The sequence below is a fragment of the Cavia porcellus genome, unplaced genomic scaffold (genome assembly GCF_034190915.1).
Source record: "Cavia porcellus strain 051 isolate PalLab524CR breed Dunkin Hartley unplaced genomic scaffold, mCavPor4.1 scaffold_27, whole genome shotgun sequence".
NCBI lineage: Eukaryota > Metazoa > Chordata > Mammalia > Rodentia > Caviidae > Cavia > Cavia porcellus.
In genome coordinates, this window is record NW_026947510.1 from 35,816,597 (window position 1) to 35,832,535 (window position 15,939).

At 33.1% G+C, this 15,939-nt stretch overlaps 1 protein-coding gene across 2 annotated transcripts; it reads left to right on the top strand.

Moving 5' to 3' along the window:
• Nucleotides 1–654: 654 nt before the first annotated feature.
• Clec7a (C-type lectin domain containing 7A) lies at nucleotides 655–13,268 on the top strand. Of its 2 annotated transcripts, XM_013153225.2 has the most exons (6): nucleotides 655–935; nucleotides 2,611–2,718; nucleotides 3,688–3,825; nucleotides 4,880–5,031; nucleotides 6,565–6,683; nucleotides 11,271–13,268. In XM_013153225.2, exons 1-6 carry the CDS (start codon nucleotides 833–835, stop codon nucleotides 11,401–11,403), a joined length of 753 nt encoding a protein of 250 aa, XP_013008679.1. In that variant the 5' UTR covers nucleotides 655–832; the 3' UTR covers nucleotides 11,404–13,268. The 2 variants fall into 2 exon arrangements, with proteins under 2 accessions (XP_013008679.1, XP_013008680.1); XM_013153226.2 differs by lacking the exon at nucleotides 3,688–3,825 and having other exon boundaries at nucleotides 661–935.
• Nucleotides 13,269–15,939: the final 2,671 nt, after the last annotated feature.

Here is a 15,939-nt window from a genome sequence, read left to right on the forward strand (position 1 = left end):
CATAAGCAGAAATTTAAAACTATACGCTTAAAGAGATAAAGTAAGGACCCTCAAGTTAGAGACAAATTATGATTTGGAGCTGGGTATATTTATGGGATCTTGGGTTGTCTTCAAGATGAGTGACCTAGGATGTAAGTTTCTATTGTCTGTCAGGTTACCAGTTGGTGGGCTGTGTTAGAACGCAAACACATTTGCCCATGTTTGAAGCGGAAATATGTCCCCACTAATATTACTGTTTCTTTGAAGATGGAGTTTTGTAAGAAAAGCATGGTTTTTCTGTGAAAAGCACAGGCCCAGAGCCCAATTTGCAAGCTTATTTTGTCTTTAAGACCTTAGTAATATTTTGATTGAATTTTCTGGAAGGGAGAAAACTGGGTAAATTTTGTATTATGAAGCTACAGTTTTCCTTAAAAGTACCATTTTAAAGTTCTGATTTTTCTTGACTCCTTGTTAGCGTATCTTTATTTCTTGTTTTCTATATCAGGCCAAGTCAATTATTCATGCCAATTTCAGTTGCAAGAGCAAAAAAGGCAATATACTGCATTTATCTATATATTTGTCTCCTATTGGGTCTTAAATAATGACCTAATATTCAGACTCTATTATTTCTTAGTGGTTCAGTCACAAAAACAGGATCTCAACGTATAAGTGGAAAATTTCTACAGCATTTTCATTTCCTGTTTTTGAGTGTCTGGTTGGACTACTTAAACTCAACTTGTTAAACTTCAGTAAATACTTATCCTACGTGACTTGACTATAATTTCGCTTTTGGCCCATAGGGAGGGATAAAAATGAAAATCATACTCAAATATTATTAGAATTCTATAGAACCATGGACCCTCATCCTGACTTCGAAAATGTGGATGAAGATGGATACACTAAATTAAACTTTAACACTCAAGATGCTACCAGATCACCTGTGGGCTCCAAGAAAGGTACTTTTATTCTTTCTACCTTTGGCACTCTTATTCTCATCAGGTAACATATAGTAATAAAGAAAGTGTGATAAACTAAAGATCTGTAGAATTTTCAATGATATATGTACACATATTTTTCAACAGTCACTGCAGATCATTTGAATATACAGTCTCTTTTCAAAGAAACTATTACAGTGATTCATTACTATTATCTAAATTAATTATGTTTCAAGATAGCCAATACAATTTTTCTAAAAATTAGTGAATTCATCAGTCATGAGGAGTTGGTAATAAGTATGAAGAAAATCAAAGTAGAAACAATCAACACAGTAATTTCTTGCTTTTTTTTGGTAGAGTCAGTCATAGGAGAAATGTCCAGGAAACTTTAGCAAATATATAGGAAAAACATTAGGAAATGGGAAATAACAATTAGAAGCCTGAACTAGGCATGAGAGTGCATGCCAGTAATCCCAGCACTTGGGAGACTAAGGAAGGAAGCCCGTGGTGTGGTCAAGGCCGCCCTGGGCTACACCCATAGCATATTCAAGGGTAGCTTGAATCACATAGTAAGACCTTCTCTAAAAAAAAAAATCAGAAGATAGAAACAATGAGAGATAGCTGAAAAAAGTTCCAATTTTCGTGCTAAAAAAGGATCAAAAGGAAGTCAGAAATGAGGGTAAGAAACTCAAATATCGTGTGGTTTTGTTAGTAAGAGGTTGATTTGGATTTTTCTTCCTTGCTGATTTCAAAAGGTTCTTGGTATCCAGTGAAGGGAAGCATAGGTTAGACGAAAATGTCCCATTAGCAGGACATGAATCTTAAACCAAATATAGGGCTTTATAGGACCTTTCTCTTCTCAGAATGAGTGACTTAGTCACCACTGTAAACCTCCTGTTTGACAATTCTATGAGATAGTCTTACTCTATTCACAGTGAAAAACTGAGATATGTTCTTGGTGTGGAGATAATACAAAATCAGTTTCTCATCATCCTTGGATAATTCTAAAGAATCACAGGTTTTGACATCAAGGTTTTCTTTCTTCTGCTTTTTGCTTTTCACATTGCATAATTATTTTCCTCTTTTCACCACTTACGCAATTCTTCTCTTGGGCAACTTGATTTCAGAAAAGTAGACAAAACGGTGAAGGAAGAAGTAATACCTATTCATACATAAATAACAAGCAATCTATAGTGGGTTTATAATTTTAATAACAGGTGATCCTACATGTGTTAGCTCACTTATTTCTCATAATAATCTCTGAGCTATTACCTTAATTTCACAAAATTTAAAAAGAAACAAGGTAGAGAAAAAAACAAAATAATTTGTCCAAGTCATGGACCAAATAAATGCAAAGTGAAGTTTATTCTTGATAATCAGTGCTATTTCTTCATGTATGAAACTATTTTCTCTAACAATGAGTTTGAGAAATCTCAGTAGTTTTAAGACCTATTGACAACAAATATGGAATCAGTATCAGAAAGAACAGATAACAAGGCAATGTGTTAAAATTATAGTTTCAGCAACTGAAGAAGAGGTATCCTAAAAGTGGGGAAAAACAGAGCCCAAACCTAAATAAGCTGATTATCTAGATACCAATGGTTAATGAATACCTTCAGAATTTTAACCCATTGTGTAATAAAAATGCTCTGTGTCCCATTATTAGTTTTTCTCATTCAATTTTTTTCTTCCTTAGGACTCTCAGGAATTCCTGCTGCATCTCCTGCTTGGCGGCTCATTGCTGTGATTTTGGGAATTTTATGCTTGATTATTCTAGTGATAGCTGTGGTCTTGGGTTCCTTGGGTAAGTGTTTGGGAAAATTAATAACAGCTATAGACACTTAATAAGCATTAATGTGTTCCAGGCCCTCTTTAAAGTGTTTGACATCATAAACTAAATTATTCTGTATATTGACCTTATTTATTGAGTCAGTTCTTTTAAATCCTGCCTCACTTAGAAGTGAGAGACTGAGAGGGTCTCTTCGTGGTACTACCAGGATTAGAAATTTAGGTAACCTGTGGTTAAAAAAAACTCATATTCTTAACTATATTTTTCTATTCATTTCCTTAAATACATGGTTTCAAAACTGGGTTTTATGAATGATAAATTAATGGAAGGAAAATTGTAGAACTGGAGAAAGAAATATGATATAATGCTATTTCTTAATGAACTAAATTTTCTAGAGGGATTAAAAGCTATTTGCATGAGTCTAATGAGTTGGGGAAGGTATTTTATATCTGACGATTAGTATAAACTCTTTTGAATATGCTAAGAATTGCCATAGACATTTACTAAGTAATCATTTTGTGATGGATGAATAGATTTTCTTAGACTTTATACCTCATGCATTCTGTTGTGAATAAAATATTATTGAGCCCTCAGAAAGTCTCCATGATAGTTCTTTATTAAATAATATTTGTTGCATATACTTTGTAACTATCAAGCAGGGTCATGAAAAGCTTTCATTTTTTAATAATAAAAAATAGAAGCGTTAACATTTCCAGCCTTCTCGGTTATAATTAATTATGTTATTTTTCTCTTGTTGTCTTCCTCATTCACTTTATCTATTTTTTTCACAACTCCTTTATAGAAGTTATTTTTTCTAAGTATTTTGTCTGTCAATTTCTTCACCTTTCTACCACAGTTTATCTTCTATCAATTATAAATCAAACATGTATCCCTTCGTATTTCATTTATATATGAAGTTTAAAATTTCAAGCATAACCAAGTGAATTTTTTTCTGTCACTGCTATTGTTTTTTGGTATATAAAGCATTTTGGCGATCCAATTCAGGGAGCAATCTTTTGGAGAAAGACAACTCTCTGTCAAGAAACAAAGAGTACCAAAATCAACCCACAAAATCATCTTTACAAGAGAATGCGGCTTCTACCAAAGCTTTCAAAACCACAGGCAAGGGTAGAATTAAATGTGTAATGGAATCCTTCATTCAACAGAATTAACTTGGTGTTAAGGCCTGGGATAGGGGAATTAACTGAATTTAAGTATGCTCAGATCCAGTGATCATGATGCAATGCAAGCATATTCATCAATATTAATGTAGTTTAATGTGTCTCTGTTGTATATAAAGTGTATTGCAAAAGAAATCATGCAAATCACTCACCATGTACAAGTTGGATTGTTAAAAATCAGTAACTTGATTATCACTGTTTCCATAGATTTACAGGAGATTGTACAATTTGATGCACAGGATTTTAAAAAAAGGTATTCTTTCCCCTAGGGAATTGATGTTTTTGAAAAATGGAACATGAGAAAAGAAGAGTGGTAGGAGAAAAGTAAAAAAATAAAAATGTTGGCAAGAATTAAGATACTTCATTAGAAATGTACAAAAGAGATAGACCTTATACACTCATTCCTGAAAATTCTTTTTAAATGACTTTAATCACACAATTTCATTGATTTAATTATAATTTTATATATACTCTTCCCTTTTGATCATATTATTATTATAATTGATTAAGACAATATTTTTCACTTGACGTTCTCATCTCTGGATTTCTCTTTCTTCACAATTTCTATCAAGTAGCTAATAATACAAATCAGAGGTACTTTGAAATACAATAGTTCCTTTAGGCATTCAAGCTTTATAATACCACAATTTGCAATGTGTCTCTTACCATATAATAACATGATGATATGTAACATCAAATTACTGAGTACCCCAATGACAATTCTAGTGTGAATTTGATATAACGGAAGACAAGTCAAAAAGGAAAGGATGATGCCTATCTAAAACAGTATAATTGTTCAACTAATTTTTAAATTTTAAAAGAATAAGGATATTTAAATTATTTTGTAAAATAATATCCTTATAGTTTGAATTGAAAACAAAATGTATAATGATGATTCATTGATTTTTATTAAGTGTTCTTGAGATGATTAGTGCTTGCTCTGAAAGAAGGAAACGATACTCTCTGAACTTCATGCTATTATCGTTTCTTCCCAGGAGTCTTTTCCAGCACCTGCCCGCCTAATTGGATTGCACATGAGAAGAGCTGCTATCTCTTTAGCATTTCACTAGATTCCTGGTACGGAAGTAAGAGAAGGTGCTCTCAGCTGGGCTCTCATCTTCTGAAGATAGACACCTTGAAAGAATTTGTAAGTGTAGCCTTCAGGTAGAGGATCTCAAGTGAGGAATCTGCTCTTGTATTGATTAGAAAATTCCAGATAATATTCTCCCTCAGAGAAACTTATTTTCAGTGTACTCTGTAATTGCAATATTAGCAAATATGAAGCACTTCAAGGGTATAATGTATTCAATTAATATAATTAATTAAAAATAATCATGTTTCACTTCAAATCCTTTCATACACACTCCATATTTACTAGAATAATCAGGCCTTTGATAATTTTGATTAATTTGTATTTTAATTCCTTTTTTTCTTTTTAATCAGTACCAGGGATTGAACTCTCAACTGCGCACTTGCAAGGGAGGTGCTTATGCCGCTGAGCTAAATCCCCAGCCCTGTATTTTAATTTCTAAATTTGAAGGACTAAAGTAGAAAATTTCTTGTTGCTCACCAGAATTCTGATGAAAAACTGTAGCAATGACAATATAATTAACAAATTACTTGCACTTTCAAGATACTGGGAGAAGTAAAAAGGTTTAAAAAGTAACTGCTATTACTAGTTTTTCATAAGCATTTGTTTAACCAAACATTAATTGTTAAAACTTAAATATCTGATACTGATAACCAATAATATATGAGTATAGTAATATCCTGTGGCTATAAGGAATTTTTCAGAAAAAATAGGAGTTCCAATTGATCATGAATGAAAGGTAAGCATCTGCTGAACTATGGAAAACATTAATATGAAGCATTTCATATCATAAATCTGAACTAATTTGTTATTTCTGCAACTACATTCACATCTCGCCAGTTTTATTTCCCTAATGTTGTATCACATATTTCCAGTTGATACTAATGTTAATGAAAGAAAATATTAGGCAAAGGTAGATATTTGGCAGATTTCTGTTATATTAGAAATCTGTGTGGCATTTAGACAAGCCTAAAGTTACCAACAAATCATCTTAAATTTGACAACAATTAAATATCTTCATTGAAATCCAAATTATTTATAAAACATGCAGTGGTATCAAATTATATCTTTTTTTTTTTTTTCAGACAGGGTCTTACTATATAGTGTGGGCTGGCAGTGAACTCCTTTATGTAGCTCAGGTTGACCTTGAACTCACAGTGATCCTCCTGCCTCAACCTGCCAAGCACTTAGATTCCAAGTGTGCACTGCCATGCCCACCTGAGACTAAAATTAATTTTAAGGTTCTAACCAATTCTGAAAGACATTTCTGGAAAAGGTTAGTACTAATTTCTATTTTAAATATGGATTACATTGTGGCTTATCAACTACAAAATCTCCCAGAGACCTTGTCATTTTTGAATTTTATTGATTTCATTGAACAGAGGCTGCCCACAGATATTACAAATCTATTTTCAATTTACATTATCAATCTATTCTTTGTGTGAAATTTAAATGACAATGATTTAATTATTGGTAGCTGTTTCTAGGTTACACATGCATTGTTTACCAAGTGTGTTGTCTTTATTTTTTTTCCAAGTCTATAATAACATTTCTCTATCTCATGTGTATTTGTATTTTGTTTCACTACAGGATTTTATAGTAGGACAAATGTCTTCCTATCCTAATAATTCTTTTTGGATTGGCCTTTCTCGCAATCAGACTGAGTCATTATGGGTCTGGGATGATGGATCGACTTTTTCTTATAACTTGTAAGTACAACCAAAGGCAAAACTTTCTCAAATAGATAAAAGCATGGCATGTATTTAAGAACCGGATTTACTGATCAAAAGACAAAAAGAAAGATTCAGTGGTGAGAGGTGATGGGTGGAGTGGAGAGCAGACTGGAAGAGGGATAGTGCTGTCCACTCTAGTGTTTCTTTGGCTGTCAGGAGGACGTCTGGCATCTGTTGGAAACTGTTCATTCCAGGAGCAGACTCTGTTACTCAGTGTCATGTGGGGGATTAAGAGCACAGACTTCAGCCCACTCACTGTTCATCTGACACTGAATAAGTCAATTATTTCTCATGAATCTCATTGCTCTTATCTGTAAATAAGACTGTAAAGAGTACCTACCACTTAGAATTGTGAGAAACAGGGTATAAAAATAAAATGACTAACATGAAGTCTTACACGTAGTGTGGAACTATTATCATTAGGCTAAAAATGACATCTTTCATTTTAAAGAGTTTTAAAAATATTTTACATTTGTATGATTAGGGATTTTCCTCATCGTGTGTTGAAGTCTTTCTCATTGCAATTGATTTGTTTTTCTCTCAATATCCATAGAATATGAAATTATAGCATAATACCTGGTAGCAAGGTCTAAGAATAAGTTCCTATCATTAATGTGTATGCCAGCATGTGTGTGTGTGTGTGTGTGTGTGTGTGTATTTCTTTTTTTCCCTTAATCTCATTAGGTATATGTTTCAATTTAATCAATGTCCCTCAATAAAATCTCACAACTTTTGACTTTGGTGATTTTCTTTATCATTTCTTTCATTAATTTTGATTCTCATCTTTATTACTTCCTTTATCTAATTTTATTGTATATGTTTAATTTGCTACTTTTTAATTTCTCATCTTGGATGCTTGATTAGTGAACTTTAAGTGTTCTTTTTCTTCACTTAAAACTATATAATTTTAATACACTTTTATTGTCACTTAAGTTCAAAATGCTTTCTGATTTTCACTGTAATCACAGGTTATTCTCTGTATCAACAAATTTACTGCATGTGATGTTATTTCTGCCATTTTGTGTGTTTGCTTTTCCCATATAAGATAATTGTGTCAAAAATACCCACTATGATCATACTCACAGTTCTGTGAGCATTTAATATGATATAGTGAAACTATATTATTAGGAATATGTAGATTTAGAGTTGTATCTGCTCATTCAGTGTTACATTTTCTTTTCTTTGTTTCCTTTTTTGGAGGCCGATTTAATACTTATTAAATTTTGCTCCTGTTCTTTTTTCCTAATTTGAAATTCTTTTACTAGTTACATAGTAGCTTCTTTAGTGATTATAGTATGTATTCTTTACTTATCAAAGTCTATTTTTTGTAATTCAAAGTGTAATATCAACTGGACTTTTTATAGTTTTCATGATCAATGTAGCATTCTTAGAATATTCTGTTCAGTCTCTCCCTACTTCTTTTATTATTATATACGTATATTTTAATACTACTAAACACACCAGTTTCACATTTTTATATCTGTGAAAGTAATCTATATCTTATGATGGCCTTTGATAATTATTGTAAAAGAACTGAAGTTGAGCTCTGTCATTAGCATTTGCTTCTGTCAATTAAAGAGGGGCCACAAAAACCTAAGGCTACTCTGAATTAAATGCCCTGCTTGAGTTTCTGTTGAATTTAAAGAAGAACTATATGAGTGTTAGTTTGCATATCAGTTTGTCAGGGCACTTACATTTTTCTTCTCATATTCACTGAGTAGCAAGACCAAGGGATCAACATTTTCTTACACTTTTCTGTTTGGCAGTTTTATTTTTTATTCACTCTTAAAACAAAATAACCCTTTGATTTCTAGCTTCTGCAGTGTCTTATATTCCTTATCTTGGATAAAATTTCATAGTATTGGAAGGAATTAGTGGTACACTTTACAGTTGATGTCCTCTTTGATTCAGCAAAATATAGCTTCACTAAAGATATATTTCTTTATATATGTGTACATGCAAACACATAAACATGTCTATGTATTTAATGTTCATTTACATTTACTTGCATATTTATGCTTTTTATTTTTTGGGTTTTAGTCATTTTTCTTAAACTGAAGAGCATGCTTTCATATTTTCTCTAGAAAATAGACAGAAGTTGATTCTTCGTGATGATACACAGCTTTATTTTCAGCACTCTGGGAGGTGGAGTAGGAATATCACAAGTTCAAGCCTAGCCTGTGCAAATTAGTGACTTAAGTCAGTGCTTGTCTCAAAAAAATTTTTGTTAAAAAAGTAGAGTATATGAATCAGTGTGAAAGTCCACCACCTGCAGTATCATAAGAAACAAAACACAGGCTGGGGGTTCAGCTTAGTGGCATAAGCATATACCTAGCAAGTGTAGGTTATGAGTTTGATCCCTGGTACCCCCCCCCCAAAAAAAAAAAACAGAAAAAAAAGTAACAAAAGACACACACACAATTGTCATTTTGACTTTTTTTTTTTTTTGTCTTTTTCTTTTTTTTTTTTTTTTTTATTGGTACCAGGGATTGAACTCACAACTGCCTGCTTACAAGGCAGGTGCTTATGCTGCTGAGCTAAGTCCCCAGCCCCATCATTTTGACTTTTATAAAACACATGTTAATTGAGTATTTGTTCTTGTCTGAGTCATTAGATTTTATTTCACTCTTACCTGTTTTTTATTGTATTTGAAAGACTTTCTGTTTGCATGTTTAAAATTGTTTTTTTTTTTCTCAGTTTTAGAAAATTCTTAATCATCCTTGGTTTTTCTTAGACTCCAGTTTCATTTATTATAGACTCATTTGCAGTCGTATCTCAGTGTTTCTTTTTTTTTTTCTTGCATTTATCATTCTCCGTTTTTTGTTTTGATCTTTGATTTTTACTTCTCATATATCTTCTAATCCATCAGTTTTTCTTCCTTACTGGCTAATTAGATCTTAAAAATCTCCATTAAGTTTTAAGTGAATTTTTCAGTTCTATAATTCTATCTGTCTTTTCCAAAACTATCCTGTTGCCATTTATAATTCCCATTTTTTTTTGCTATACTCTCAATATTGTTTTTCAATTCCTAGAAACTTTAAAGTTTTCACACATATGTCTGATAATTGTTTCTTTTATATTTTTCTCCCATCTTTTAGTCATGTTGATTTATTCCAATATTTCCAATAAGTGTTTTAATATTTGTCTTAAAATGCTTGTGAAATTAACTTGAAGTTCATAGAGTAGCTTAGTATTTTTCTCCTGGCAGATAATTTTCAATGTGAAAAACACAAACCACTGAGTATGATCATATTTGTATTTTAGGACTGCTTAATTACTACTGACTCAAGCACACTGAACTTTAACAATCTACGAAATCAACTTTGTACTTTTCTGCAGTTTTTTAAATTGAATTTACTTTACTGTAGCAACAAATGTGCAAGTAAGCAATCCTGTGTAATCACAGGCACAGGTCTACGTCAGTGCTTTGATATTGTATTAGTAGCCTTTCCTATTCAGAGGACAAAATACAGATACAACTTCAGGTCATGGTCAATTGGGGAGGCCAAAACAATGTGGTGGAAAGTGTGATGACACACAACTGCTTACTTTGTGGCTACCAGAAAACAGGGATTGGGGGAGATTCAGAGAGAAAGAGACCACAAACCAGATATAGTCCCCAAATCATACTTCCATGATCTACCCAGATGTACCCAGAGCTAATCCGTAAGACAGCTCTCAAATCAGTAAATTGGCAATCAAATTAACTACCAAAATATATTACTAATTCTTGGTTTCCTGAGTGACAGCAGCTTAATCTAGTTACTTGAGTATCAAGGGCAATATTTAGAGAACATCAGTCAGAGTTCTCCTTGAAGCCTGGATCAAAATAAGACTGATCTTAGTCTTAGTCACTTCTAAGTAGATTCTCTGTCTTCCAACCTTGAGATCAAGAACAGATAGATATCCAAAGCAAGGAGTTCTACATTGCAATTTTTGCATGGATGCTCAGTGATGTTCTTTAATCCTAATTAACATGGCTTCTTCAGGAGACTGAAGAGCAAATAGAAGAGGGCTGTGCTTCCATTTACCCATAGTAATAATTATTATAAATATCTACATGTGTTATATTAAAATTCTGCCTCAAGGATGCAGTAAAATGGAGAAGGATGCTTGTCCTGCCTTTAAGTGGTCTTGACATCTCTGCTTCTTCTTTTATTTCTAGATTGTCTTCAGCATTAACTCTTCTGTTTGGTCTAATAATTAAATACAGTCAATAGTAATTTCATTAAACTATTTCTTGATTTGATAAATATCTAGGTAATAGACTGAAAGGTAAATAATCAACTTTCTATAGAATATTTGATAGGCTTTCTTTTCTCTCAGGGGCTTAATTTAATTTTATGTGGCTAGTGGTATTTCCTGAAAAATGTTGAGTCATTTTTCTGCCTGAATTATGGAGTCAATTCTATTAGCACTTGTGAATCAAAACAGTTTAAGTTCGGGCTCCTTTTCCAGTAATATAGACCCTTTAAATTTTGTTCACTATCATTTTGATTTCAGCTCTATGAACTAGTATTACTTCGGTTGTGATAATTATATCACTGTATTTTATTTTAACAGTTTGCAAATCCGAAGTACAGCTACCCAGGAAAACACACCTCACAACTGTGTATGGCTTCATGTGGGAAACGCTTATGACCAACCCTGTAATATTCTTTCATTTAGTGTCTGTGAGAGGCTGCTGTCAGGGTGAGGAAACACAGGAGAAAAATATCTGGGATTTAAGCATGACAAGAAAACAGTACAACAGTGTGGTATGTGAGTTCAAAATACAGAAAAGGTTAACAGATTGATAAATTTTAATATTAGCTGAGAAACAGACTGCAAGGCTCTGATTTCTGTACTTGTCAACTGCATGAAGAAACTAGTATTAAGTTATAGTAAACAGAGTCCTAGACTTGGATCCAAGGCAACCAAGGTTGAAATTTGGTTGCAAGATTGACTTAGTATTTTTGAGACATAAACCACAAGGCTTTGGTGCTTCAAGGGTATTTTAATTTGTGGATCTTCCAGAATTGTTCCTTGTTCTCAGAAAGCGACCATAGAGTATGCATTGTGTATTTCCATGACTTGTTCCAGAATTTTGAACATAACAGACATGGGTAGAAGACAAAAGGTACAGTGATGTCTCTGTTCATGAACGCTTGTATTTGCAAACAATTTTGTTCATAAACCAAAGAATTTGGCAATTTTTGTTTATTTGGTTTGTGAACTCTGAATCAGATGACGAACATGACCACAGTCATCTTCCTGCATGACCATGAGTGTGGTCACCATCAATTCGAGAACCATGGAATACATTACGTTTATGAAATGAGGGACAATTGTACTTCTGAACCACTAAATGAAGGAATAAGAAAAAACTTCACTAAAATCAGTTATTGTTTTCATCAATGTGATTATGGTTATGATTATTATCATCAAAAAGTACCAACTCCAGCTTCTTTTCTCAATTAAATAACTCAGATAGGACTACGTCTCTAATAGAATCCTGTGTAACGTATTGGAAAGCTACTCTTATGGGAAAGCTTTGTCCTTTTTAAAGTATTATAAAGAAAAAAAAAGATCTGAAAATGATTTTAAAACAGAAGCAGGCTCATTGCCAACAGTGTTAGTATTTTGGAGGACACGTTTTGCTATTTTTATGATGCATTATTTTATAATTTTACCTATTCCTTAGGTAAAATCCTTTACCTATACCTATTACTATAAAAGTATTATTATAATGTAAGTATATTTCTTTATGTGCTGGTTGATCTCTCTTCTTTTACACTTTCCCATTGGTTCTAGTAAAGATAGAAAAACTGAGGCTGAGAGACCACTTACTTCCACCCATTTTAATTTGGGCAACACTCCAGGGCCAGTCCTCTTCCACTGCTCTAAGAGAAGCAGAAATAAAATAATAAAGATCAAAGAAATCTTGAAGATCGAGGCCTGACATATTTATGTTAAAACTCATGGTCTGACCTTCAGTAACCATCTCTCTATTTGAACTTTCTTAAAGATTCATAGATACGGACTGCATGCCATTTATATAATTTAGTCAGAGTGAACTCTGGGAATGCATGCATATTGAAAGCCTCTGAAGATGACTCAGTACATTGTCAGTCATTCTGGTCACTCTTATCCAGAAATCCATTGTGAGGCACCAGGCCTGAGGTACATATCTTTTAAAATCCAAATTTGCAACGTATCTATGTGCTGTGCTTTTTGTTTCCATGTCACCCCAGTACCACTTTGCTGATCATACTTGTCCTAAACACACTTTCCCATTATCTTAAAAAAATATAGCTGAATTTTCTTTTACCAGTGGATAAACCCTTCCAATTCTTTGTTAGCCATACACAAGAGTCTGGGATCTATGCATTAGATCCACTATGTGGTAACAGTAGTGTTAATACTGGACTGTGAGGATTTCTGTATTGTTGAGAGACACTTGTTACTTTGTTAATATGTGAAAAGAAATTGAGTCAAAAATCACTGAATTTTTCATAAATGTAATTTTGTATTGTGTTGATTTTACTTCAGTGTAAATAAAATGCTTATTAAAGAACCTTATATCTCTAAATTATGTGTCTTTTATATAAGTATCACTGTTACAACCTGGGCTTTTCCCAAAAGTACAGATGAGTTTTATGCTAGGAATAGCATATACATATAGTAGTAGTGAGTTAAAGAATAAATTTGGGTTCTTAAAGAATTTTTTTAAGAAACTCAAGGGAAGATAATGGAGATTTTGCGACATTTACTTTCTTCTTTTAATGTGCAAATTCATATCATCATCATCTGAGGAAAAAAGTAAAGAAGGCAAACATAATTCAGGATGAGAGTATATGAAGTATAATTAATATAGTTAAAGCTTAGAATGGGAGTTTGAAGAAACTCCAAGTATTTTAATTTTGTTTTTGGTTGGATTAATTTCTTCTAATTTCTCAGGGTTCAGAAATCATCATAATTAAGGAAAGTAATTTATATACTGAAAATCTATCGGTTCTAACCCAGAACAGATGGGACAGACAATTACTCAAGAGATAGCTGTATAAGTTTGAATATGACCAAAGTGATGGTGTAAAGCAGGATTGCTGCGGGTTGTCCAAAAGATTCTATTCCTGACCTGTGGATGTATAGTTTATGTTGCAATTTACATAGAAACGTACATGTGAATGAAAGGAAACATTTGTATTTTTTGTGAGGCAAAGAAGAAAAAGCTGCTAGTTGAACCCAAGTCTAGAGGATAAATTCAAGGTGAGTGGTAATTATCTTAGAGGAAATGCCTGTTGAAGGGCATCTTTGCTTGCCTGTGTTGTAACAGTAATTTTTGAAGTTGTTCTCTAGTATTCATCATTGTTCCTCTACAGCGGCCCTGGTGTTTGGGTACCCACCCTAACTTTCATAGAGCCAATATCAAACAAATAACCCCCAAAATTACCCGAGAAAGATTTGCTAGAGCAAAGGTCAAAGTTGAGGGAGAGTCCCCAGGCCATTTTGCCATTGCAACTCGCTGTAAGCCAGCGGATCTCAAGGAGTAGTGAGATAGTTTTGGAACTCACTTAAGTAGCTCCTGGAAACTGGGAAAAAAAGAACTTGTGCTTCTCTAAACCAAAGGTACTTGTTACCAGCATTTCTCTCTCCTCAGAGTTGAGCTCAGGAAAATCCATGAGGGGTTTCTGTTGCTTCTGGGAGCCCTCAAAATTTATTCAATCCAAACCCATCTATCCACCATGAAGATCAGGCCCTGGGCATACTCTCCCAGGTTAGGGTTAAGGTTAGGATTAGGGTTAGGGTTTACTAGTGTCAATTTGCCCCAAAGATCAGGAATCCACTCCATTGCTGTATCCAGCACAGACACAGAAAGAGAGTAACAAAGAATGTAAGGTAATGCCCTTATCTCACATCCTCTCTTACTGGAAAAAAAATATAATAACCTCAGAAGTTGCGGGGCTGACTATGCCCTAGAGCAAGAGCAGTTTGTTTAGTAGCTCTAAGATAAACATCAATGTAATCCATTATTTAAACAGTCCTTTCACAGCACAAAAGGAGTTCTCTTTCTAACAATATCTGGTGTTAGTTTATTATGAGATCTCTGTGCTAGCTGGTCACCCCTGAAAAAGTTCTGATTAGTCATTTTGTAACTATATATCTGTATCTTTAAAAGATTGAACTATAGATCAATGTGGCCAAAATATCTAAGAGTGCAATGTGATTTAAAAGCAATTGTTCTGGGGCTGGGGATTTAGCTCAGCGGCATAAGCGCCTGCCTTGCAAGCAGGCAGTCGTGAGTTCATCCCTGGTACCGATAAAAAGGAAAAAGACAAAAAACAAACAAACAACAAAAAAAAGCAATTGTTCTCTGTGCTTCTTCTTTGTCCATTTAAATTGATTAAGGTAACTTCAGCTGCTTTGTTAAAGCTTTATGAGCTCATATCAATTTTGTGGTTTCTTTTTCATGTTTGCCCTTGCAAACTTTTGGATCTTATGGATTTTACATACACAAAATATATGCTCTAGGATTTTGGGGTTATCAAAACATAAGGCTTGAAACATTGCAGAATGAAGGTTAATGGGCTATAGACTTACATGGGGTGTACAAATAAGAGCCTTTAAGTTTGATAATATAAAGAGTATGTATGATTTAGGTTAATATTTGCGTTTCTGTGCATCAACTCTAAGCTATAACATCCTCCAAAATTACTAGTTAGACATGATTTTAGCCCAAATATTTTTTAGTTCACATAGTTTAACAGTGGACTAATTTAAATTACTTAGTAAGAATAAAGAATAAAGATTCCTTGGTAACATGTTTCCATCTAGGTGGTTAAGCCAATCAAAATAAGATTTTCAAAAAAAGTTTTTTTAATAAATAAAATGTATATTGTGGTCTATACACAAAATCTTACATGCTTTTTTTCTTGATCGAAAATGATACATAGCTTTAAAAAAGTGTTAAATGTTGTGATTTACTACTCATATACCATCTAAAATAATTGTTAAGCAAATAAATGTGGACTCCTTGGGCTTTGAAAAACTTCTGGACAAATCTTTCAGCTGCTGCCTGAATGTATTCGTTCAGTTTTGTCCACTGATGAAACTTGCTAGGTTCTTTTCCAAAGTTGTACAGTGATGTATTCCCAAAAATATTAAATATGTTATTATAATATAAGTTGGTTATAATTAAAAGGTTGGATTCTCTATGTCTAAAACAGTAAGACTTTTTTTAAGATATTAAGAG